The sequence below is a fragment of the Hyphopichia burtonii genome, assembly GCF_001661395.1.
Source record: "Hyphopichia burtonii NRRL Y-1933 unplaced genomic scaffold HYPBUscaffold_3, whole genome shotgun sequence".
Lineage (NCBI taxonomy): Eukaryota > Fungi > Ascomycota > Pichiomycetes > Serinales > Debaryomycetaceae > Hyphopichia > Hyphopichia burtonii.
The window spans coordinates 1,499,998-1,521,636 of NW_017963730.1; the positions used below are offsets into that span (position 1 = coordinate 1,499,998).

At 34.6% G+C, this 21,639-nt stretch overlaps 10 protein-coding genes and 1 non-coding gene across 11 annotated transcripts; 5 read left to right on the forward strand and 6 right to left on the reverse strand.

The window, feature by feature from the left end:
- Positions 1–2,002: 2,002 nt before the first annotated feature.
- Positions 2,003–2,076, forward strand: HYPBUDRAFT_t84. The gene has a single exon. It is a non-coding gene; the product is annotated as a tRNA-Val (tRNA).
- A 1,173-nt stretch (positions 2,077–3,249) lies between these two features.
- Positions 3,250–6,692, forward strand: REG1 (protein phosphatase regulator). The gene is made up of 2 exons (XM_020219307.1): positions 3,250–4,473; positions 4,531–6,692. The coding sequence occupies exons 1-2, from the start codon at positions 3,369–3,371 to the stop codon at positions 6,474–6,476; spliced, it is 3,051 nt and encodes a 1,016-aa protein (XP_020077212.1). The 5' UTR covers positions 3,250–3,368; the 3' UTR covers positions 6,477–6,692.
- Positions 6,693–6,827: 135 nt separating this feature from the next.
- On the forward strand, positions 6,828–8,047 carry HYPBUDRAFT_152771 (uncharacterized protein). Its single transcript, XM_020221184.1, has one exon. It carries the CDS (start codon positions 6,977–6,979, stop codon positions 8,033–8,035), a length of 1,059 nt encoding a protein of 352 aa, XP_020077213.1. The 5' UTR covers positions 6,828–6,976; the 3' UTR covers positions 8,036–8,047.
- Positions 8,048–8,290: 243 nt separating this feature from the next.
- On the reverse strand, positions 8,291–8,443 carry COX17 (copper metallochaperone; the record flags this gene model as incomplete). The annotated part of the gene is made up of 1 exon (XM_020218060.1): positions 8,291–8,443. A coding segment is annotated over one exon (153 nt), but the record flags the coding sequence as incomplete, so codon positions are not given.
- Positions 8,444–8,757: 314 nt separating this feature from the next.
- HYPBUDRAFT_161593 (uncharacterized protein) lies at positions 8,758–12,473 on the forward strand (the record flags this gene model as incomplete). The annotated part of the gene is made up of 2 exons (XM_020222535.1): positions 8,758–12,389; positions 12,461–12,473. The coding sequence occupies exons 1-2, from the start codon at positions 8,983–8,985 to the stop codon at positions 12,471–12,473; spliced, it is 3,420 nt and encodes a 1,139-aa protein (XP_020077215.1). The 5' UTR covers positions 8,758–8,982.
- A 120-nt stretch (positions 12,474–12,593) lies between these two features.
- On the reverse strand, positions 12,594–13,984 carry HYPBUDRAFT_202703 (S-methyl-5-thioribose-1-phosphate isomerase). Its single transcript, XM_020223025.1, has one exon. The coding sequence runs from the start codon at positions 13,883–13,885 to the stop codon at positions 12,659–12,661; it is 1,227 nt and encodes a 408-aa protein (XP_020077216.1). The 5' UTR covers positions 13,886–13,984; the 3' UTR covers positions 12,594–12,658.
- A 13-nt stretch (positions 13,985–13,997) lies between these two features.
- PEX12 (ubiquitin-protein ligase peroxin 12) lies at positions 13,998–15,443 on the reverse strand (the record flags this gene model as incomplete). The annotated part of the gene is made up of 1 exon (XM_020221185.1): positions 13,998–15,443. A coding segment is annotated over exon 1 (1,295 nt), but the record flags the coding sequence as incomplete, so codon positions are not given.
- Positions 15,444–15,644: 201 nt separating this feature from the next.
- HYPBUDRAFT_152773 (uncharacterized protein) lies at positions 15,645–16,363 on the forward strand. The gene has a single exon (XM_020221186.1). It carries the CDS (start codon positions 15,844–15,846, stop codon positions 16,300–16,302), a length of 459 nt encoding a protein of 152 aa, XP_020077218.1. The 5' UTR covers positions 15,645–15,843; the 3' UTR covers positions 16,303–16,363.
- Positions 16,364–16,418: 55 nt separating this feature from the next.
- NOT3 (CCR4-NOT core subunit) lies at positions 16,419–18,584 on the reverse strand (the record flags this gene model as incomplete). The annotated part of the gene is made up of 1 exon (XM_020218500.1): positions 16,419–18,584. A coding segment is annotated over one exon (2,166 nt), but the record flags the coding sequence as incomplete, so codon positions are not given.
- A 409-nt stretch (positions 18,585–18,993) lies between these two features.
- Positions 18,994–19,363, reverse strand: HYPBUDRAFT_152774 (uncharacterized protein). The gene has a single exon (XM_020221187.1). The coding sequence runs from the start codon at positions 19,339–19,341 to the stop codon at positions 19,144–19,146; it is 198 nt and encodes a 65-aa protein (XP_020077220.1). The 5' UTR covers positions 19,342–19,363; the 3' UTR covers positions 18,994–19,143.
- Positions 19,364–19,447: 84 nt separating this feature from the next.
- Positions 19,448–21,487, reverse strand: KAR2 (Hsp70 family ATPase; the record flags this gene model as incomplete). Its single annotated transcript, XM_020218928.1, has 1 exon — positions 19,448–21,487. The coding sequence occupies one exon, from the start codon at positions 21,485–21,487 to the stop codon at positions 19,448–19,450; it is 2,040 nt and encodes a 679-aa protein (XP_020077221.1).
- Between the last annotated feature and the right edge of the window lie 152 nt (positions 21,488–21,639).

The window sequence follows — 21,639 nt, forward strand, 5'->3', positions numbered from 1 at the left end:
TGATGTCTGGGCCTGATTTACATCAAGGCAGATCACAGACATCATCAAGCTGTGGTTTAAGCAAAAGGTGTTATAAACATCTTTTGTGAAACAACATCGGATGAGAACATCTTTTACGGGAACAAGTATATAAATAAGTAGGCATTTCCTCATCTGATGGAAATGCCTAGAAGACTTTTGGTGGTGTGGACCTTCGTGGCTAATCCTATTGGTTAATGGATTGAAGAGTGGGTCGATGCCCTACTGAGAGTTTTCATTCGGTAATGACAATAATAATATATATATATTTTATTTATGGCTTTTACTATATTAGTATTAATTGTGATAAAGTTATTCTCCCTTTAATAACAGCTAAAAGATTAAACTAATTAGTAAATTAATCCACCACTAATCGTTATTAGTATGTATCTGACTAATAGCTAACTGCGTGTGTTATGGTCGTCCAGTCTGGTACAGGTATTTACTTCGTACATACTTGAGGACGACAGAGGTCTGATCTACCCACATAACCCGATATATCAACTCACCATTCAGTGGTTTTACACCTAGCTTCAAGGTCTGACATTATACAAATCTTCAAGATCTGCAAGGTTGAGCATTTGATCTATAAAATTTTTTTGCAGGATAAGTTTTTTTTTTGAGGTGCAAATTTGCAACCACGACGATATATCCAATTCTGCACCATGAGGGTGAGTTATACAAAAGATACTTGAGAGCTACATTCCAAACGGCTTAAATGACTGACCAGTACTTTCAGATTCCGGATAACTTGCTTACGTAAAGGTTTTCAAAGGTTTTCATAAACCCCACACAAAACCAAATTTTCTGATCATAAAAATGGTGATAAAAAATTTTAACGTCTACGGCCATATCCAGCATAAAGCATGATTACCCGTCCGATCAATAATTATTAAGCTGCTGAGAGCGATGCTGAGTACGTTAGTGGGAGACCATAATGGAAACCATCGTGCTGTAGACTTTTATTTTTTTGCAACTTTTATTTAACATTTTATGCAGAGCTGTAATGACACAATCTGAAATTGGGAAAAAAAGGTCAGAAACCGTCATTATTAACAAACTTAGAATCACCTTGAAATAAAAGATACTGGAATTAACTGAAGATGGAGAGTTAATCATATCACCCAAATTCAAAAATACGAGGGCGAGAAACGAAGTTGCATCTTAATTTTAGGGCCAGGAAGAAGAGGTTTTGTTGTTTTCACTGCTGAAATAATGTTAAATAATGTACTGAGCCTATCAAGGATTAATTCAAAATCTCTTGTTAAGTGTTCTTGTATAGTTTGCTTATCAGAATTAAACCAAATTATTTTTCAATTCATTGAGAGGGATAATTAGAAGTACTTAATAACAAATTAATGATTGATTTACTCGGTAAGATTTTACCTTAGGAATAAAGATATATTTTTCAAGATTAGTAAAAAGCAAACTGATTCTAAAGATAAAGTATCTACAAAAAACATTCAAGTCATAAGATAATGTATAGCAGCCTTTTAGCTTTGGGTTCCATTGACCGTTTTTTTCCACAGACAAACATAGTCTCACGGAACACGATACTTTAAGAAGCTTTTCGTATGCATTCAAGTATATAATATGTAATACATATATCGGCTTTTAAAGCTGTCATGTGTTGAAATTTAAATTACCAATTGACTGTCGATAAGTCAAGTGAAGGAAGAATAAAGGCACTGAATATTCACTTTAAAAGGGTTCTGTACGGTCTTAGTTCATTTGAAAATAATAGTCACACAAGCTTAGCGGTGGTTAGTTGAGAGCCCGACCAAGTCTTAAAACTTTGTACCGAGAACACCTTCCAGTATAAAATGGTTTGTAAAAAACTATGCACTCTCTATAACTAATTCTGAAGCTCTTAAACTTTGAAAAAACCTTTTTTTCAAGGCCCTTCCTGAATGAGTCTGTTCAAGAAGCCTCTCATTTTAGCGTTAGTTTAGTAAGCCCACTATAAAAAATGAAACAAGAAACAGGTTTTGTGGTCTAGTTGGTTATGGCATCTGCTTAACACGCAGAACGTCCCCAGTTCGATCCTGGGCAAAATCATGATTCTTTTTTTTCGCTCTTTTCCAAGAGTCATTTCAGGTTATGCGAGGGCTTTTTTTTCCGAAAAATTGAGCCATACTAATAACCAATACCAGTATACCAACACAACAACCACAACCAAACACCTAATAAGCCAATAAGGGATAACCGGTAAACCCTCTAACAAAACAGAACCACCCCATCAGATATACTACAAGCCGAAATTGCGCATGTCAAAAGACGAAAAATTTCAATTGAAGTCATTTGACTCAAAAATGTGGGGATTCCTCAATTTTTCCAGCACATTGTGAGACCACCAATGGAATATCCTGCATACTTCCCGGTGCTTTTTAGTAAACTTCCTGCTTACGTTACCCAGTGAAAAACTTGGATGGCTACTTCTATTTTTTACAAGCAGAACCATCATAGTCACTCGATAGCCAGTTGGCAAGACCACCGGCCAGGAGTGAATGGCTCTTGTAGATGGGCCAGTTGGGCTCGAAAAGTTAGCTGGTTATAAAACAATAAAGTACAAATGGGAAAGAATGAGGAATAGCTCGGGATAAGGAATTTTACGGGATTGGTTAAAAATATCTACAGTTACCAAACAGTTACGGGTTTTCCTTTTCGTGGAAAGCGAAAATACCAAATAGGTTGACCCGTATATGATTTCTTTGATGTAGTTGTAGTTTTGTCGACATATTCGCCTGCTTACGGTCATTTCGCTATAGATTTACTTCATTAGAGATTCACTTCGTTATAGACTCACCAGGATCTTTATTTTACCACGTTTTATTGTGAGTGTCTTACTGTCTGACTTTTTTCCGTTGGTTAACCCTGAAGTATTGACTCGCAATCTTCTTATTTTCCCCAGTCTGTTTTCCATCGTGTCCCATCGTCAACCCCCTCCAAATTGCGGTTTCTTTTAATCCATACTTCCCAATTGGACTTTTCATTACTTTAGTCTTACATCTCTTATCAATAATTGTATTGATAAATTGATATTTTGATTGAAATTTCTTTGTGCTTTTTTATTAGCAATTTTAATTTTTGTCTCTTCCTTCTGTTACTTCTTTTTTTTTTTTTTTTTGTTTGAATTTTTTTTTTCTCTCTTACTGCTTCTTCTCTCTTTTCTTGTACTTTTAATATCTCTATTCATTCATTATCCAATATTAGCAATACTTTCAAATTACGCTTGTCTAATCACCTCCTGGTTATATTGAATTGATTAAGTATTTGATTGTTTGTATTATTTGGTTTGATCTTTCCCCTTTTTTTTTCTTTTTCTTCTTCTTTTCTTCTTTCCTTTTATAATGTCATCTACTAATAATTTGGGTGACGTATTCACTGGTGGTGCTACAACATCTCAGCATGTGGACGCTGAGGATGATGACCATTTTGAGAATACCACTTTTAAATTAAAGAGAACCAGATCTTTGGGATTATTAGATGAATTCATCGATCCTTCAGAACAAGAAAAAATTATTCAACAGCAAAATAATACAAAATCAGAGCCAGCAGTTGATGATAGTGATGAAAATGAAATTGATGAACGATATACCATTATAGATGATACGGAATCACCATTATCATCAGTTCAATCAACAACTTCTGCATCTAATTCATCAAAATCCCCATCTCCAGTTACTACAATAAAATCACCAGAAATTTTACCCCATGACGATACTGATCTAACATCGGAGCCCTCCAGGCACGTTGATTATTTATCTCATCAATGGGATGTGAGTGATATATCAAAAAGTTGGAGATATGTTATTAGCAAACGTAAAGACGTGGCAAACTCAGCTCGTTTAGAAAACGCTTCGTGGAGAACTTGGGCTCAAAGAAGATCTAATTTGAAAACAATTAGTCCGGAAGTTGTTAATTGGTCAAAAGATTCTGATGTGACTTGGTTATATGGTCCAATTTTAAATGATGATGAAAGTAATAACAATAACAATAATAATAATAATAAAGATGATAATAACCATCACCATCATCAAACAACTGCAACAAGTGCAGTTGCTGGGGATATTTCAATTCCAAATAAGAGTAAAAAGGGTCCAAAACCGATTTTGAAAAGAAGAACAGTTCAAGATATGATGATCAGTCATCTGAATTTATTAAAATTACAATTAGCAACTAATCGATTGCAAGATCGTGATAGAAGAAGAAGTCAACGTGAAAGGATTGAAGCAGCTAACTCGAATTATGATGAAACTCATCCTTTCACTAATGATGATGATCATGATAAATCTTCCAATGAAAAACCTCCGGAATATTTTGATTATGATGCTATATCGGCTAAATTAAACAGTCAATATAAAAATTATTCGAATCCAACTTCAAATCTTAATAGTTCTACTGATTTAACTGGTTTAAATAATTCAAATTCATCTAACACTTCTTTAAAAGATCGTCTTAACCAATTAGCCGCTGATAATAATCAAAAAGCTATATTTCCATCCAATTCAGATAATTCTTCTCCCAATAATGACACTAATTTTAATGATAATGATAATTCTAATGTTAAATATAATAATGATTTAACTGATAATTCAATCAATGATAACACTAATCAAAATAATATTAATGATAATAATGATAATTCTACTTCAATTCCAAAAAATGAACGTAGAATTCATTTCAATGATGAAGTTCAACAATGTATTGCCATTGATGATTATGATGATGAAGATGGTGATTATGATGATGAATATGATGATGATTCTCAAGATGATGATAGCTATTATTATGATGATGAAAGTGAAGATAGTTATATTTATGAAACTCCTAATCGTAATGAAAATGATGATACCGTCAACGATTTGGAAAATGATGATGATGAAGATGAAGAAGAAGATGATGAAGGTGGATTTTTCTTAAATGTTAAATCCTCAAACATTCAAAATGTCCCCGGCTTGGGTTCTTCAACTTCAAAAGATAGTACAAATAGTAATAGTGATAGCTTGTCAACTCCAAATGCTAATGATAACACTGAAGATACTGATCTGATTTCAACAAACAATAGTAAATTTTATCGTACTATTCAATTATTACCTCCTACAAGTTTAAATTATGGTTCTTCTGATGAAGAAAGTGATGAAGAAAATCCTTATACTTCTTCCTTGTCTCATAACGTTAATAACAATAGTAGTAGAGGTTACGACTATTATTATGATTATAATACAGTTTACACTGTTGATCCAAATCATGCTATTTATGGTTCAAATGCGGCTAACAAGACTCCAGACGTTGTTGATGTACCTGATAATATTACTATGGGTCTGAATTTTGATTATGATATCATTGAGAACGAAGAATTTGATCATAAAAATTCAAATATTCAAAATAATGATTATTCACAAAACGATGAAAGAAATAGCATCAATGTTCCTGTTATTAATCCTGCAGTGGTTAATAATAACAACATCAATTATTCTTCACAATTTCCCCAACATTCAATGAATAATGATCAGGCTCAAAAGGAACGTTTGCCTATTTCAGCTCTTGATGATTCAGCTGCAAATAGATTATCACCTAAAAATTCTAATAGTGATGACGAAGAAGAGTCAGATTCTGATAGTGATGATGAAGGTGGATTATCTATAAGCGCTAGAAATTCAAGTCAATCATTGGCACAGCTGATTTTTGGTAATTCAAATATGACGAGTACAAATGATGATAAAGAAAGACATTTTCCGGCTTCATTTGAAGAACCAAGCCCAATTCATGGTCACATGTCTTCAATGAATCCTAATCATTCATCTACTGAACTTAGTAAACAGCCTCACTCATCGCACTCCTTAAGCGAATCATTTTTCGTTGGTGGTACTAATGAACTAACTAAAAAGAGAAGATCCAGTAGCGCTTTGGCAGACCAATTCTTTAACCTGAGCCTGCCAAGTCAGGATAATGATAATGAAAATAATTATAAATTAGACTCATCAGACTATAAATCCTCTTCCCCATCCGAAGTTCAGAAAAAATCATCTCCTTTACCACCTTATATGAATTCTGCAAATGCATTTTCAGGTCGCTCAACCAGCCCAAATTCAAATTCTGATCAAATCTCAAGTGCAAACTCAAGTTTTAGAAGTGCTCACTCAACTTTACCCCCACGTCATAATACTTTTATGTTTGATTCTGACAGTGATTCAGAAGATGAATATGTGGAAGATGCTTCTCCTCCACCAACTGATGCATCCCCTCAAAGTGAAAATATAAGACCTCCTAATCTGGATAATCCCTCTAGCTACTCATCGCTTGCTCAAGTAGCTGATAGAAATGGCATCAAAAGCCCTTCTCCAGATAATTCTCATATCTCAGATAATCTTAATGAAGCAGAAAAACGTAATTTTGTTGGCCAGGCTCGAGGATTAGCTAGCCAGTTTTTAGAAAATTGGAAACATCATGAATAACATTGCACTGTCCAATAGCAAAAGCCCATACAATTTACATAAAACTTACACGATTTACACTTTTTTTTCTTTATTTTTCTATTTCATTCTCAAGGTGATGGTTAGTATCACCATGCCATTATTGCCCTTTCTTCTCTTGTGTTTATAATTTTTGGAAACTGTTATGATAATCAGTTAGTATTCATTCATCTGCAAATTTAATTTCATAAAATCCGTACCTTTTTGTTTCTGTAATTTTGTGTGCAGTCAGCCTCTTCTATCGAGCAACTGATATCTTCTACTTTACTTGATTTTTTTTTTTTTGGGACATGTATAGTATACACTGGATAAACACCGTTCTTCCTTTTCTAATCCTCCCTAATCAGTACAGGATATACTAAAGCCCTCAGCTCGATATTGCAGATCCAATATTACTTTCTTTATTGAAAGAACAGTGAAAAACGTGTGCCGTCTATCGAACATCCGGTTATTGCAATTGAGATAGAATATAACCTTTGACAATGCAATTTGGATGCCAATCGATATCCCATGAGCTTCTAGCACTACCGGGGTTTTTACTATCATTGGTGCTCCCAATAACGTTTTATTCAGATCATAGTCCAATCAATCTGCCAGCTCTGGAAGATGATGACGGGAAATGTGAATTAATCGGCACTTTTTCATTGTTAACTCAAGCATTTTTAGGACTTCTATGTCTTTCTTCGTTGATAGTGAAAAGATTTTATGAGTATCCATTGAGACGATCCTGGTCTGTATGGTCATTTGATGTTTCCAAACAATTAATTGGAGCATTCGGTGTACATATTTTCAATGTACTTCTTTCAATTTTCAAGACACAAGATTATAAGGATCCTGGTTTAAGTTTAAATGGTGATGATTGCACTGGTAGCGACTGTAATGATGACTCCTCAGAAGATCCATGTGACTGGTATTTTCTCAATATTGTGTTTGATTGTACTATTGGTGTTTACATATTATATCTTGTTTTCAAATACGTCAACCGATTATGTAAAGAATATTTACATTTCACTCAAATAGAATCTGGACAGTATGGACCAGATCCAAAAAATCCTTCTTTCAGGGCTTTTTTGAAACAGTTATCAATTTATTTCACTAGTTTAATGATTACAAAGTTCATTCTTTATGGTATAGTCGAATGTTTTGAAACCCAGCTATTATGGTTTACCGGACATGTTCTCTTGGTCTGGCTTAATGAATATCCAGACGAATTTGAAATTTTCATTGTCATGTTCGTTGTTCCAGTGGTGATGAATTGTTTACAACTTGTTTTGATTGATAATTTCATTCAAAACCAGATAGTACACCGAACTAATCTTCAGGCTCATCATTCATCCAACTCAATACCCCGTCTCAGTTTAGCAGAAGAAGAAATAACTAGATTACTCACTAATTCTGAGTTAGATCAAGGAATCAAAGACCATAGAACATCAAAGAAACTGCAATTAGAAAACGACCTTGATAAGACTGGTAATTCTAGTTTTGATAATGATGACCCAAAGTTTCAAAATTATGGTTCACTTAATGACGATAATGTATAGTTTCTCCACGATTAATAATTACTACACACTTCCAGTATTTCAATTCTTCAGATAGTTTTATATTTATAAATACATTTATTTCATAAAGAAAACATAGAACAGTGTAAATGGTAACTCTTTATCTGAGCTGATCTTATATATTAAAATCTTTTGTTATTTACAAGATGAAGAACAATATAGTCATTATTTACAATTAGCCACCAATCGATCAATGTTGAAAACGTCGAGTTGGTATAGTTCTGAAATAGTTTAACGAGTCTCAAATCCGAAGCCTTTCATGCAAGTCTTATATTTTTGGATCAAATCATCACATTTACCACCTTCTTGTCCATTGAATAATAAGCACTCATCTCTTTGCTTCTTTTCATCCAAGCAAACACAACAAGGTTTTGGTTTTGGCTCTTCTTTTTTTGGTGCACAAGAAGTACAGTTCTTTTCGTCTCCCCCACAGGCCATCTTCGGGTTCTCTAGTTATTTGATATAGTTAAAAAGAAAGTATTGATGGTCTTTAAATTTTCATCAGACGTTTTTCTTAGTAATCTTATAAAGTGCTTATGAGAAAGATCCATACACCAAGTAGAATACGGTACACGACAACAAAAATATAGTGTTGATTCGACATTCGACATTGATTGATGTTTAAATAAGCGTACATCAATAGCACAATTGAGATATTTTCCATATAACAGCTTTGAAACTGATTCAGGATCAATTGCACATAACGCTAATTTAATAATTAAAGTTGAAATCCTTGTCATCTCCTGTATTAGGTAAAGTGCAAGCTAATCTTACCCTCATAAAGCTCAGACCAATATAAGGTAAATCACATTTGCGTTCTCTTTAAGTTCATCTACATGTTGTTTTGAAATATTAGTAATCCCATTAGCGACAAAACGATATCATCAATTTTCCATAAACTGCTTGCGCTATTGTCAATTGAATAAAGCATGTCTTTAGAATCTTCAAAATCAAATCTTTCGATCAATGGTCATGATTTACCGCCTCCAGGGCCTTCATTTTTAAATGATCTGACTCCAGGAAGCCGAAATTCATTAGAAGGAAGTATCAACTTGAACGATGATCTTGCAGATGGCTCTGAATATTCATCAAGCATAGTCTCACAACCGTACGGGGCTAGTAGTGGTGGGCCCAGTAGTTTCAAAAGAAGATCAGGGTCTTACATATCCTATAAAAATAGTATAGATGGAGGTGAAAGTACATTCCTGTCTTCCGCATATTTCAATATATTTCAGAATCAAAATAATGGTGAGTCTTCAAAACAAAATAATGATTTTTCACCCTTGGGTCCTAACTCAATCTACGAGTTGACCATAGGGTCAGATACTGCAAGGTCAAGAAGAAATAGATCTTCAAAAACGTCACTTACCTTACATGGTGGCTCAACTGTTGTAAATAACATAAAGACTCCGACCACCAAAGACATTCCTCAAATTCAATTGCTGAAACTATCGAAGAAGGTCAGTAACAATGAATTAGATAGCAAGCTTGTAAATGATTCTGTTGATGAATATAAAAACTTCGAGCTGAGCTACAAGCTTCTCACAGAAGACACTTTACAAAAATTTGTGGAGCAAGACAGATCCCACCATAATCATGAAGTTACACTATCATCAGGCGCAGCTTCGCCAACCTCTTCAGTATCTAACTTGAAAGATCTAATAGAAAGTAATATGGATACAGACGATAAAGATCTATCAGAATTAATTCCTGACGTGTATCTCGATCCCGAGTTTAGATTGGATGACCCTAGGATTTTCAAACAAGTCATTGAAGGTTGCAAAATTTTACCCGACGAAGATGAAGAAGAAGGATTGAACGATCTGTCTTATTTAGCAAGCAATACTGACCTTCAAGATAAACTATCTCATTATCTTGATTTGGTGGAAGTCAAATTGATCAAAGAAATTTCTAAATCTTCAGATTCATTCTTCAATACCCTTGGTGATATCCAAGCTGTCCTGAGCCAATCGGAATCTTGTATCGGAAAGTTTAGAGAAATCACAAAAAAACTAGAATCTTTAGAATTAAATGAAGCTCAAACTGGGTTGGAAATATTAAATACGTTGAATGAACGTAAAAATATTGAACAATTGGAAACCGGTATTGTTCAGTTACAATATGTTTTATCTATATTTGAGTTAGCAAAAAAGTCGTTTCAGAATGGTTTGCATAATAAATGTTTAAGTGAAATAATTGTGGTGGAGAATTTGATTAATGGAACTAATCCTAAAGATTTAGATACGGACGAAAACGAGAGCTTCTATCCCTCTTTTGATTATCCATTAGCAGATCTTTCTAGTGTGCCAGCATTGCGAGAATTGAAGTATGAATTGTCGGAGCTAAAAAACCATTGTTCTAAAGGTTACATTAACGATTTTATCCAGCTCTTATTGAAGGATTTACGAGACCACTACAATTCTGTTGCCACCCAAGATACATTAAATAGAATATATGTTTCTGTTGACAATTCCAAAAAGTACCATACTTCAAAGATTAATACTTCATATCAAAAAATCGATGAACAGAAGAAAGGAAAGTTGCGAGACTTTGTTGAAAACTTATCAAAAGCTGGCCACATTGGGAATGCATATTCAGAATATCAAAATAAGATAATTATAGAAATAAAAGAAATCATAAAGTTGAATCTTCCAAGCAGCAGACAGGGATATTCTCTGACCGACGTGTCTGAAGCTCCTTCGCGTGCCTCTCCTTTCCCAGAATCGGCAAATAATTCTTCTACAGCTCTTTCTACCAATGCCTCGGGCTCTAATATCAATTCATTATCCACCAACATCAGGGGTTTGTCGCCCAAAGAATTTGAGACCATGATGGCTAAAATTTATACAACTTTAGCAGAGTGCTTGCGTCGCTTAACAGCCCACCAGAAAATATTATTGGACTTGGCTTTGACTGCTATTCCTCCTAGCGCATCGCAGGATATAGATGTTATGTCTCTTGATATAACTGTTGCTATAAATAAGGCTATTGAGCTAACCCAAATTAGGTTGAGTAAAGTGATTAATGTAAGATCTGAGCAGATTGCCGATCTTTCAGTTCCCTTCTACTTGAAAATGTATTCCCTTTCGTCTGCATATTTACAGGAATGCGAATTCATCAACCCTGGTTACGTTGCGAGTGGACCAGGATCGTCATTGAATGATTGGGTTAAAAACCACGTTGGATACTTCATTCATCGTCTTCACCTGAATTCAATGAGAAATATTGCACTGGACTGTGATCGCGAAACATGGAAGGAAATAGTCAATTCGAAAATACTAACTGAAAATCAAGCTGTTCTCAATGAGCTTCTTGACCATTCGGAATACATTGATTCAAATGGAAAACTGGGTTACTCTGGAGAAAATTGGCTCAAGCCTCTTGATCTTTTTATAGAGGAGAGCAAAGAGGAATCAGAACAAAAACCGGATAACATTTCAAATGATAATGATGAGTCCCAAAAAGATAAAGAAGAGAACGGCTTAAAAATTCATGGTGAAAATTTTATGATTCCTAGTCTTGCAGTGAAAGTGTTGGGACGAGTAAGAGATTACGTCATCATAGCAAAAGTCTTCCCTAGCAAAAGTCATATAATTGAAGTAAATTTATTAAATTTATTCAAGTTGATAAATTCCAAATCTGCGCAGTCAGTTCTTAATGCAGGTGCTACTCGAACGGCAGGTTTGAAACATATAACTACTAAACATTTGGCCCTTTGTATTCAATTTATAGAGTACAACATTGAATTTTTACTAAATCTTCAAAAAATATTCAAATATTCCAAGTCAAGTCCACCTCCCCATCCTCAGCAGAATGCCCACATAGAAGAACCTACTTTTAATGGTATAATCAGTAATTACAGGGATCATGAAAACGAGCTTTTTTCTAAATTAGTGTCAATTATGTACGATCGTACGTTGATCCATTGCCAAAATATTGTCAATATTGATTGGTCGCAACCACTCACTCACCCTCAACAGTGCCACACATATATGGAAACTTTGGTGAAAGAAACAAGTACAGTTATAAAAGTATTGAGTAAATATTTACCAGAATTAAAATGTTCAATGGTAATGCTGCAGATATTTGAAAATTATAAAAAATTATTGGTTGATTGCTTCTGCACACAGTTGACCCAATTCAAGGACTTCAATGAAAAGCATTCCCTCTTGAAAGATATTGACTATTTCCGTGTCAAATTGTGTGATTTACCTGGTTATGGAAACTCTGGTCAAGTGATATGGGAAAATGTCAATTCCCTTCCAACTATTGAAGATGCCAAAATGGAGGAAGTGATGAGAAACAATATTGCCGGTGAAAAGCGCAGCCAAATAGAGCGAGTTAGAAATTCAACTTCTTTAGAGTTGGCAAGAGACAGCAAGAATCTGTCAAAAGAGTCACTTGTAGAAACCAAGGCTGAATCCAACGAACCTCCGGAGGTACCATTTACCAAGACCGATCTGACTGATAACTAAATCTTTAATGGTTAATAATCTCTTTCGACAATGTTTCAGAAATTAATTTTATTTACTGAAATTTTACTTTAATAGAATACAAAAAGTCATAGCTACACGGTTATTTTAATGATAATAAATAATGTATATTTTAATTACTACTTAAATCAAATTCACCTTTAGGGTTCTTGGTATGCACTGGGAGTTCTTCAGTAACAATGCTATCAATAAGATTATGAGGAGTAACATCGAAACTAGGGTTCCAAACACTGATGTTTGGGGTAGATATTCCAACGGTAACTTTATCTCCTATGGAGTTATTAGAGAGGATTGGACCTTTCAAAGTGGTCAATTCATTTGGGGGTCTTTCTTCAATTATGATGTCATCGCCAGTCTTAGTTTTCAAGTCGATAGTAGTTCTTGGAGCAGCGACAATGAATTTGATTTTTTTAGATTCATCTTGAAAAGCATGATTAAAAGCATTTGCAATAACGGACAATTGAAAAGTACCAATTTTGTTGGCAGTATCACCATTTTCTACAATTCTATCAGCACCAACGATTATAAATTTGACTGGAGCAGACAGGTTTTTAACCACCTTTTCCTTCGCTAAAGAGGAAATCAACGACGAGGCCATATTATCACATATTAATGTGAAGGGGATTTTTTCATAATCTAGCTCGAAAGTGGTCAACTTAGCTCCTTGATTATAAGGTCTTGTCTCAAGAGGGTAAACATGATCTAACCAAAAGTCTTGACCGCATGATTTGGATAATTTTTCGTGAACGGTTCTTATGATCCCTAATGCAGTTCCATGACCTGAGGTAGCCAAAGAACCAGTATTGCAAATAGTCATGATTGAAAAAGGTCCCTTGAAGTTTTGAGATTTAAGAGTTTCAGTGATATAGTTTAAACCATTATCACCAAGTTTGAAGTTATTGGATAAATCGTCTTCATACAATGCTACAGAGTAGTCATAAATATCATTTAACACACTCTTATTAACCAACGTTTGAGCTTTGTATGATTTAGTCAAGATAGACTTGATGTCATTAAGAGCATTAGAAAGGTTAACTGCGGTCGGTCTTGAAGTTATCAAGTAGTCAATTGATGAAATCAAATCTTGGATGGATTTATCTCTGAGTGATTCTTCTTTGGAGTTTAAGTATCTATGAGTATCGACAACAACAGAGAAAACACCTACAATAGCAATTGCAGGAGCTCCTCTAACCTTCATTGATTTGATAGCTTCAAAAGCATCGTTTATTGACTCGATTGGAATATAGGTCGTTGAATATGGAAGCAAAAGTTGGTCCAATATTTCCAAAGTTATGTTTTCTTTATCAAACTTTATAGCTTGAAGGCCGGTAGTGGTCATTTTGAAATCTCTCGTGGTATGAAGTAGTTGGTATTAGACCACGTTTGAATCAGTTTCGCTCTTATAAGTAATAGTTTTTTTTCTCACGTCTTTTTTTTTTTTTTAGTTGTGTTCGCTCTTTGACCCTCTTCTACATATTGCAGCCACATTAATCATATTAAATACGTATTAAATGGGTAAATAAATATAACCAGAGCACTAAAAAATCAATCTTCTTAGGCCTTCGACCTCGAATTCTTCAGTTAAGGGGTTCCATTTACATCCTAAGAGTTTTTTACCAGTGATTGGGCATCTTCCTCCTTTGCTAACATCGTAGTTAGGTTGAGTTGGAACGTTTTCAGGGTGATCTTCAGCTTCGTCGTCCTCGGAATCACTATCAGAATCAGTATCGTTGTGGGTGTTATGTTTTGCCGACTCTTTGGCTCGTTTCCCTACTATTTTATGCGATTCAGTAAGGTAGTTGTAAATGCACTTATAACAGAACACATACCCGGTCTCAATGATAGCAGGATTGTTAATTTCCTCTTTACACAAGGGGCATTTATCACCCGACTTGTACAGTTTTTCAAGTTTGTTTTCCAAAGAGGAGTTTCTATTCAAGGTAGAAGGAGGAGGAATTAGGGACTGCAAGACATCACCTTCATTTTTAGCGATTTTCAGGGAAAAATCAGAGTTGTTCCACCATTCCAAAAACTTCAAGGTGAAGATTGCAACCGGGAAGAAGGTGCCCAATACAAGCCTTATAGCTTTCCAGGAGGGCCTTGTGAAATTGTTAGTGATAAGACGCAATATGTATTCTATGGTGGTGGGAGGAGATATACGGTTTGGTTTTTCTTTATCGCCTTTGAGAGGTGACGGTTCATTCTTTTGATAGTCGTATTGATTCAAACGGGAATAATTCATTTTGAAGAGTGCAGTTAGTAAGGTTGGAGATTTAGATCCTCCACTTAAATATAGTAAGGTAGTTATGAGATTCCCTGCCCGCAATATACTCTGAACAGTAGGGAATATTTCAACAAACTTCCTCTTGAACAAAGTCTGAAAGTACTGTTTCTTATCCGTATACTCTGGTAAGTCCAATTGGCCGGTTATATACTTTGAGTACCATACTTCATGCCAATAATTGAATTTTTCACTTAGATAGGAAACCCCCGTTATCTCAAAGATCGAGATTATGGTCTGTAATCCAGATAAACTCCTTCGAGCTTCAACCATAGATGGAACCAACTGCGTCAACTTACTGCTGTTGTATTTCTTATCCGATAACGGTGTTTGACGAACCCTTTTCAACCCGTAGAAATTCTCGGTAAACGATCCTTGCCAATACTTCAAAAAATACCATTCTATGAACGATCTAAACACCAAATTAAGCTCATCAAACCGATTGGTGATCTTAAGCAAGTAGTTGGGGTATCTTTGGGTATAATGAACCAAAATGTACCGAAGTGATGGCGATAGAAGGGACTCTAATTGACTGGCCGAGATTAGCTCAAATAAAGTGGGGGTTTCAGAATCTAGCTGAGATGCGTCCAAAGACGAATAGTACTCCATGTTGGCTAGTGTACTTTCTTCTACTCTCCTGCCAGTTCGACCTGTTGATATATCTAGAAACAACTAATTGTAGTATCCCCACAATAAACCGAGGAGTCATAAAACAAAAAAAAAAAAATAGACAATCGCTAGAGTGTGGGAGTCGTGTTTTGCCCAATGCTAATCACTCGATTGTGAAAAGAAACCTGCTACAATCAAATTTCAAGAGGGACCAGCAACACCAACAAGGTGACTCCAGAGAGTTTAAACAGATTTCCAGAGAGCTTTCAGTGGCATAGCTATAGCAGGGTATCAAAAAGTTATTCAAGTTTAGTTGGTCGCTTTGGGTACAGCCAGTGAGATTAGCTAAACAAGATAGTGGTTAGTTTGCAGCCGGGGATTGGAAACACAAGGTTTTTTTCAAAAATATGGAGGATTTTGAAAGTCTTCATTCAATTGTGGAAGAGTTTGGAATCAAGGTAGTAAGCTTAAGTATGTTTGATCTTGGTCATTTTATAGGTTGCGAATATGTCCAATTGGACGAGGTTCCGATTGGATTTGGAAATATGGGGCAGATGCCGGTGTTAACTGATGCCCAGGGTAATGTTATTGAAGGGTTGAATTCGAAGCAAGGAATTGATGAGGATATGCACTGTGAAAGCACCAACTCGAGTGAGATGGCTCCTATGGGGGTTGCTAGTGTTTCGACTGATCCATTTTCGAACTTGGAGATTATAACAAGCAGTAATGACGGAGAGCCAATACCGAGCTCACCACCCCAGATTATTAGTAGTGTTAATAATCAGCTTTCTTCTCAATTTATTGATTTTAGTTCAGATAAGTTGAATTCGTTTTATGCCATGAATTCGGAACCGTTTGACTTATGAGGACTTGTATATAAGACTACATAGTTATGATGATGATAATAGTAATAATATGATGATTAAGATTAGTGATAACAGTAAAAAACAGAGTCAGTAAGGGCAAATAAAGAGAGAACGAATCAACAAATGCTTATTGAGGGATTTAATTGACATAGACTAATGTCAAATCTGAAATTATATTTGATACGAATATCCCAAGCAAATAAGTCAAATACTTGATAATCACCGTATTCAACGTTTTCAATTTGATTGTCAATTGGCATCATTGAAGGATTTGGATGATTCTTAATACATTTAAACCAATAATAATAGTGTCTTGGTTGATGAGTAGACTTATCAAAAGCTGATAATTTAGTAGGGCTTTGGTTATTGTTATTATTATTGGAAGTAGTATTCTCACTTAATTGATCTGGTAATGCAATTTTAGTACCATAAGGTTTCCAACCCAACAAAAACAAACAAGTTTCAGCAATCAAGTTTTCTAAAGGAGTTAACCCGTAATATAAACCGTAAAACAATACTAGAGTCAATTCATTAACAAAATTCAAATTTTCTGGATTATTTTGATTTATAATTGACTTGATTTCTTCAACAAATCTATCAAACTGATTTTGAGCTCTAATACTATTCCAACTATTTTGCAATTTTAGTAATTGTAACGGTGGTTTAATTAATTGACTGAAATCATAATTGTTTAGGCTGGAACTTAATTGAACAATGTCTGGTAAATAAGGTTTATGAATTGGAATTTTAAAATGATTGTACTTTTTCTCTTTGATTAAAAGTTTAGAATTATCTTCCGTTGATGGCCCCACTTTTCTAGTGGAAGTAAAAGATATTATCAAATCTTGAATCCCTGGTGGTAATTTAATGAGATATAAATCACTAAACAATTCTAATTCAGTATTTGACAAGGATGAATTTTTCAATATCTCAACAAATTTAAAATTTGGATCATCTTCTGGTTTAGTTGATTTAGTGGGAGGAGTGGAAGCGTTTATATCGTTTATTATTTGGCTAGCTGGACTAGGTTGGTTCAAGTCATTCTTGATATCACTTCTCTTATCCTTTTCTGTTTGATGTATACCATTACTTATCGATCCATTGAGATGGCCATTGCTAACTGCATCATTCTTAGGCACTTGATGAGATACTGTTTCATTATTGGTATTGATATCATTACCTGCAGCTGCAGCTGCCCATTTCAAAGTACCAACTGGTTTGGGAGGAGCAGTGGCCGGTTTTAGCGTTTTGATTATAGCCGGACTAGAGAGCTCTGGAGTAGCTGGTATAGATGACGTCGATTGAAGTTGAGCCGGTTTCGTTTTAGGAGTGGTAACCCCAGAGGAACCGAGTTTCTGTTTCGGGAGTTCTGGTTGAGGAGATTGCTTTGAAGATGAAGAAGATGGTCTTGTTATTGATGGAGGAAGTGTATTACTATTAGAAGGCGAAGACGAAGAACTTTGAAGGTCATTTGATTTTTTAGATTTTAGGAGTATGATATCATCTTCATTTATAGAATTTTCTTCTCTTTGCTGTTTTTGTCGTCTTTCATGTTCGATTTCACTATTGATACGGTCAGTGTTTTGTTTTGCTTCTTTTATTATTTCATCGTATAAAGTTTCATCGTCGATAAAATCAGGATCTTGATTAGACTCCACATAAAAATTTAAATCATCTTGAATCAACCATATTGAATCAGGACTTAATTTACCGTTCTTTAAATATTGAATGATGGTTTCAATTTTATCGATATGAAAATTATCATTATTTTGAAATTTTTCAATCTCTTGCTTTCTTTCTTCAATAGCACTTAAATTATTTTTCCGAATTTTTTTAGCGGAAATTTTGTCATATTCTTCATTTAAGTTTTCAACTTGTTCATTTAAACTTTCAATTATATCGTTTAAATAATGAACCGCATCCAAAACCTCTTCACTTAAGTCATTATCACCACTTTCCAAAGCTGCCAACATTATCGATTGATTTGAGAATGATTTCATTTTAGAGTTTTTTTCAACTTCTTTGTAACATTCCATGGCTTCTTCTACCAACTTTCGATGATCTTGTAGTTTAGAAGGTGCTATTATAGCTTCCATTTGATCATTCAGTTGCCACGTCTTAATTTGATCTCTAAATTTCTGTAGTTTTTTGATTTCTTTCTTTAAATCATTCTCTAACTTTTCTCGTTGGGAATCGTTAGTAGAATTTTCATGACGGGTGAAATGATAATTGAAAAGGTCTATCCCTTCATGAATTTTCTTGAAAACGGCATCCACCTCTCTATAAATTTATGTTAGTATATCTTTCTTAAGTAGTTGACAACTTCACTCCGCAAAAAAAACCCAACTTCCAAGGGGACAAAACTAGATAAAAGTCCTAGTAGAGCCTGTTGCAACATGCTTGAAACTTCCATGGTACATACTTCTGTAGTTTCCTATGGGACATCCTGTTCTTCTAGAGTTAAAGATAACCTTCCTAACCTAACTAGAGATTTTTTGTACTAGAGAAGGGTTTTTCAAGACCGAAAAAAAAAATTTTTTTCGTTCTTTCAATGAAGAAGTTATACTGGAAAAAACAAAGAACAAAAAAAAAAAGGAAGTGAAAGAACAAAAACTGAGAAGACTCGATAATCAGTACTACTGGTATGCTTACCATCTATTCTTCACAGTCAGCTTGAAGCTTTGATGGTGGTTTCTAGGGATTTTGGCACTCGGGTTTGGTGGCAGAGGATGAAGTTGTTTTAGCCGAAGCTCAATTGGGGAAAGCGGCCCAAGCAGTGATCAAAACTAAGACTTAAACAATTGGCTATTGTGGACCTCCCTCCAAAGAAGGCCCTACAAATTAGCGGAGTGATATTTCAGACAGGGGTGGGGTGATTCTCTGCAAAAGGAAAGCTTCTTTAGTGTCAATACTGGCAATATTGATGGCATGATCCAACTCCGTTGGAACAGGGCAGTTTGAAACAGGGCAGTTGAAAAACTGCAAAAACTCGTTGTAGGGCAGGGATGTACGGGTTTGCAACCTGGAAGAATGCAACATTATATACAACATTATGCAACTAATTAATGTATTGGCATTATTATAAACAGTTTTTTTTTTGTTTTATATATATATATATATTAGATAAATCTATTTATATAGTAGATTACAATTCATCGTGATCAAAGTCATCATCAGAATCGGCATCACCAAATTGGGCACCGGCATCACCACCACCGTATAGTTTTGAAGTGATTGGGTTAGCAACATCGATTAATTTTTGTTTTTGTTCTTCGAATTCTTCAGAAGTAGCGGTATCATAATTATCTTCGATGAATTCTAAGGTTTCTTTAACTGCGTCATCCAAGGTTTCTTTATCGTCATCATCTAATTTAGAACCTAATCCATTTTCAGATTGATCACTTAATTGACCTTTTAATAAATGAGCGTAATTTTCTAATGAATTTCTTGATTCGATTTTAGCTTTAACTTCAGCATCTTGTTGAGCGAATTTTTCACCTTCTTCAACCATTCTATCGATATCTTCTTTAGATAATCTACCTTTATCATTGGTGATGGTAATAGATTCTGATTTACCAGTACCTTTATCCATTGCTTCAACTTTCAAGATACCATTTGCATCTAAGGAGAAAGTAACTTCAATTTGAGGAACACCTCTTGGAGCAGGAGGAATACCGGTCAATTCGAATTTACCTAATCTATTGTTATCTTTAGCCATTGCTCTTTCACCTTCGAAAACTTGAATTAAAACAGTTGGTTGGTTATCAGCAGCAGTAGAGAAGATTTGAGATTTTTTAGTTGGAATAGCGGTATTTCTGTTAATAAGAGTAGTCATAACACCACCAGTAGTTTCAATACCTAAAGTTAAAGGATTAACATCCAATAAAACGATATCATCAACCCCTTCTTCACCAGATAAAACACCGGCTTGAACGGCAGCACCATAAGCAACTGCTTCATCTGGGTTAATACCTTTAGAAGCTTTTTTACCATCAAAGAATTTTTCTAATAACTCTTGAACTTTTGGAATTCTAGTGGAACCACCAACTAAAACAATATCGTCAATTTCAGATTTTTTAACACCAGCGTCTTTCAAGACTTGTTCGACTGGTTTTAAAGTTTTCTTGAAAGCTTCAACGTTTAATTCTTCGAATTTAGCTCTGGATAAAGTTTCTGAAAAATCAATACCATCAACAAAAGAATCAATTTCAATTCTAGCACTCATTTGAGAGGATAAAGTTCTCTTAGCCTTTTCAGCTTCTCTTTTCAATTTGGAAATAGCTTTTGAATTTGAAGTAATATCAATTTTATGTTTTTTTTGGAAAACTTTAGTTAAATGTCTAACAATTTTAAAATCGAAATCTTCCCCACCTAAATGAGTATCACCAGCGGTGGCTAAAACTTCAAAGACACCACCTTCAATAGATAATAAGGAAACATCGAAAGTACCCCCACCTAAATCATAAACGATAATTTGTTTTTCATCATCTGATTTATCTAAACCATAAGCAATGGCAGCGGCAGTTGGTTCATTGACAATTCTCAAGACATTTAAACCAGAAATGGTACCAGCATCTTTAGTAGCTTGTCTTTGAGCATCATTAAAATAAGCAGGAACAGTGACAACTGCATGGGTAACTTTTTTACCCAAATAATCTTCAGCAATTGATTTCATTTTACCTAAAATCATCCCACTAATTTCTTCGGGAGTGAAAGTTTTCAAATCGTTTTGATATTCAACTTTAACAACGGGTTTACCATCTTTCTTTTCAATAGTATAAGGTAAATGCTTAATTTCTTTTTGAACGGTTTTATCGTTGTATTTTAAACCAATTAAACGTTTAATATCGAAAACAGTGTTTTGAACATTGGAAGGAGCTTGATTTTTAGCAGCATCACCAATTAATCTTTCTTCTGGAGTGAATGCAACATAAGAAGGAGTGATTCTATTACCTTGATCATTAGCCAAAATTTCAACCTTACCATTTTTCATCACACCAACACATGAATAAGTAGTACCTAAATCAATACCAATCACGGTACCATAATTTTCAGTATCGTTTGAATCATCTGCCAAAACTAAAGAGCTTTTACCATGATTATTTAAAAATGGTAAAATAATTGCCAAAAGAACATAAAAAAGGGTAATACCCGATATCCAATTACGATTGGAAATATTTAACATGTTGACTATTCTATTATATCAACAAATAAACAATCAGTAAGAAAATCAACTAAACGACTCTGTACCAAAGTTATGGACTTTTGGGAATTTGAAAAGAAGTGGGCGCTAATTGTAGTTATATAAACTGAAAAAAATCAAAAAAATTCAATAAA

Excerpts from the sequence above, each read along its gene's own strand:
- HYPBUDRAFT_152771 (XM_020221184.1), top strand. The coding sequence starts at position 6,977 with ATGCAATTTGGATGCCAATCGATATCCCATGAGCTTCTAGCACTACCG.
- HYPBUDRAFT_152774 (XM_020221187.1), bottom strand. The coding sequence starts at position 19,341 with ATGTTGCATTCTTCCAGGTTGCAAACCCGTACATCCCTGCCCTACAAC.
- HYPBUDRAFT_152773 (XM_020221186.1), top strand. The coding sequence starts at position 15,844 with ATGGAGGATTTTGAAAGTCTTCATTCAATTGTGGAAGAGTTTGGAATC.
- HYPBUDRAFT_202703 (XM_020223025.1), bottom strand. The coding sequence starts at position 13,885 with ATGACCACTACCGGCCTTCAAGCTATAAAGTTTGATAAAGAAAACATA.
- REG1 (XM_020219307.1), top strand. The coding sequence starts at position 3,369 with ATGTCATCTACTAATAATTTGGGTGACGTATTCACTGGTGGTGCTACA. Across the intron at positions 4,474-4,530 it reads TAACACTTCTTTAAAAGATC|ATAATTCTTCTCCCAATAAT; the intron begins GTCTTAACCAAT and ends CATCCAATTCAG.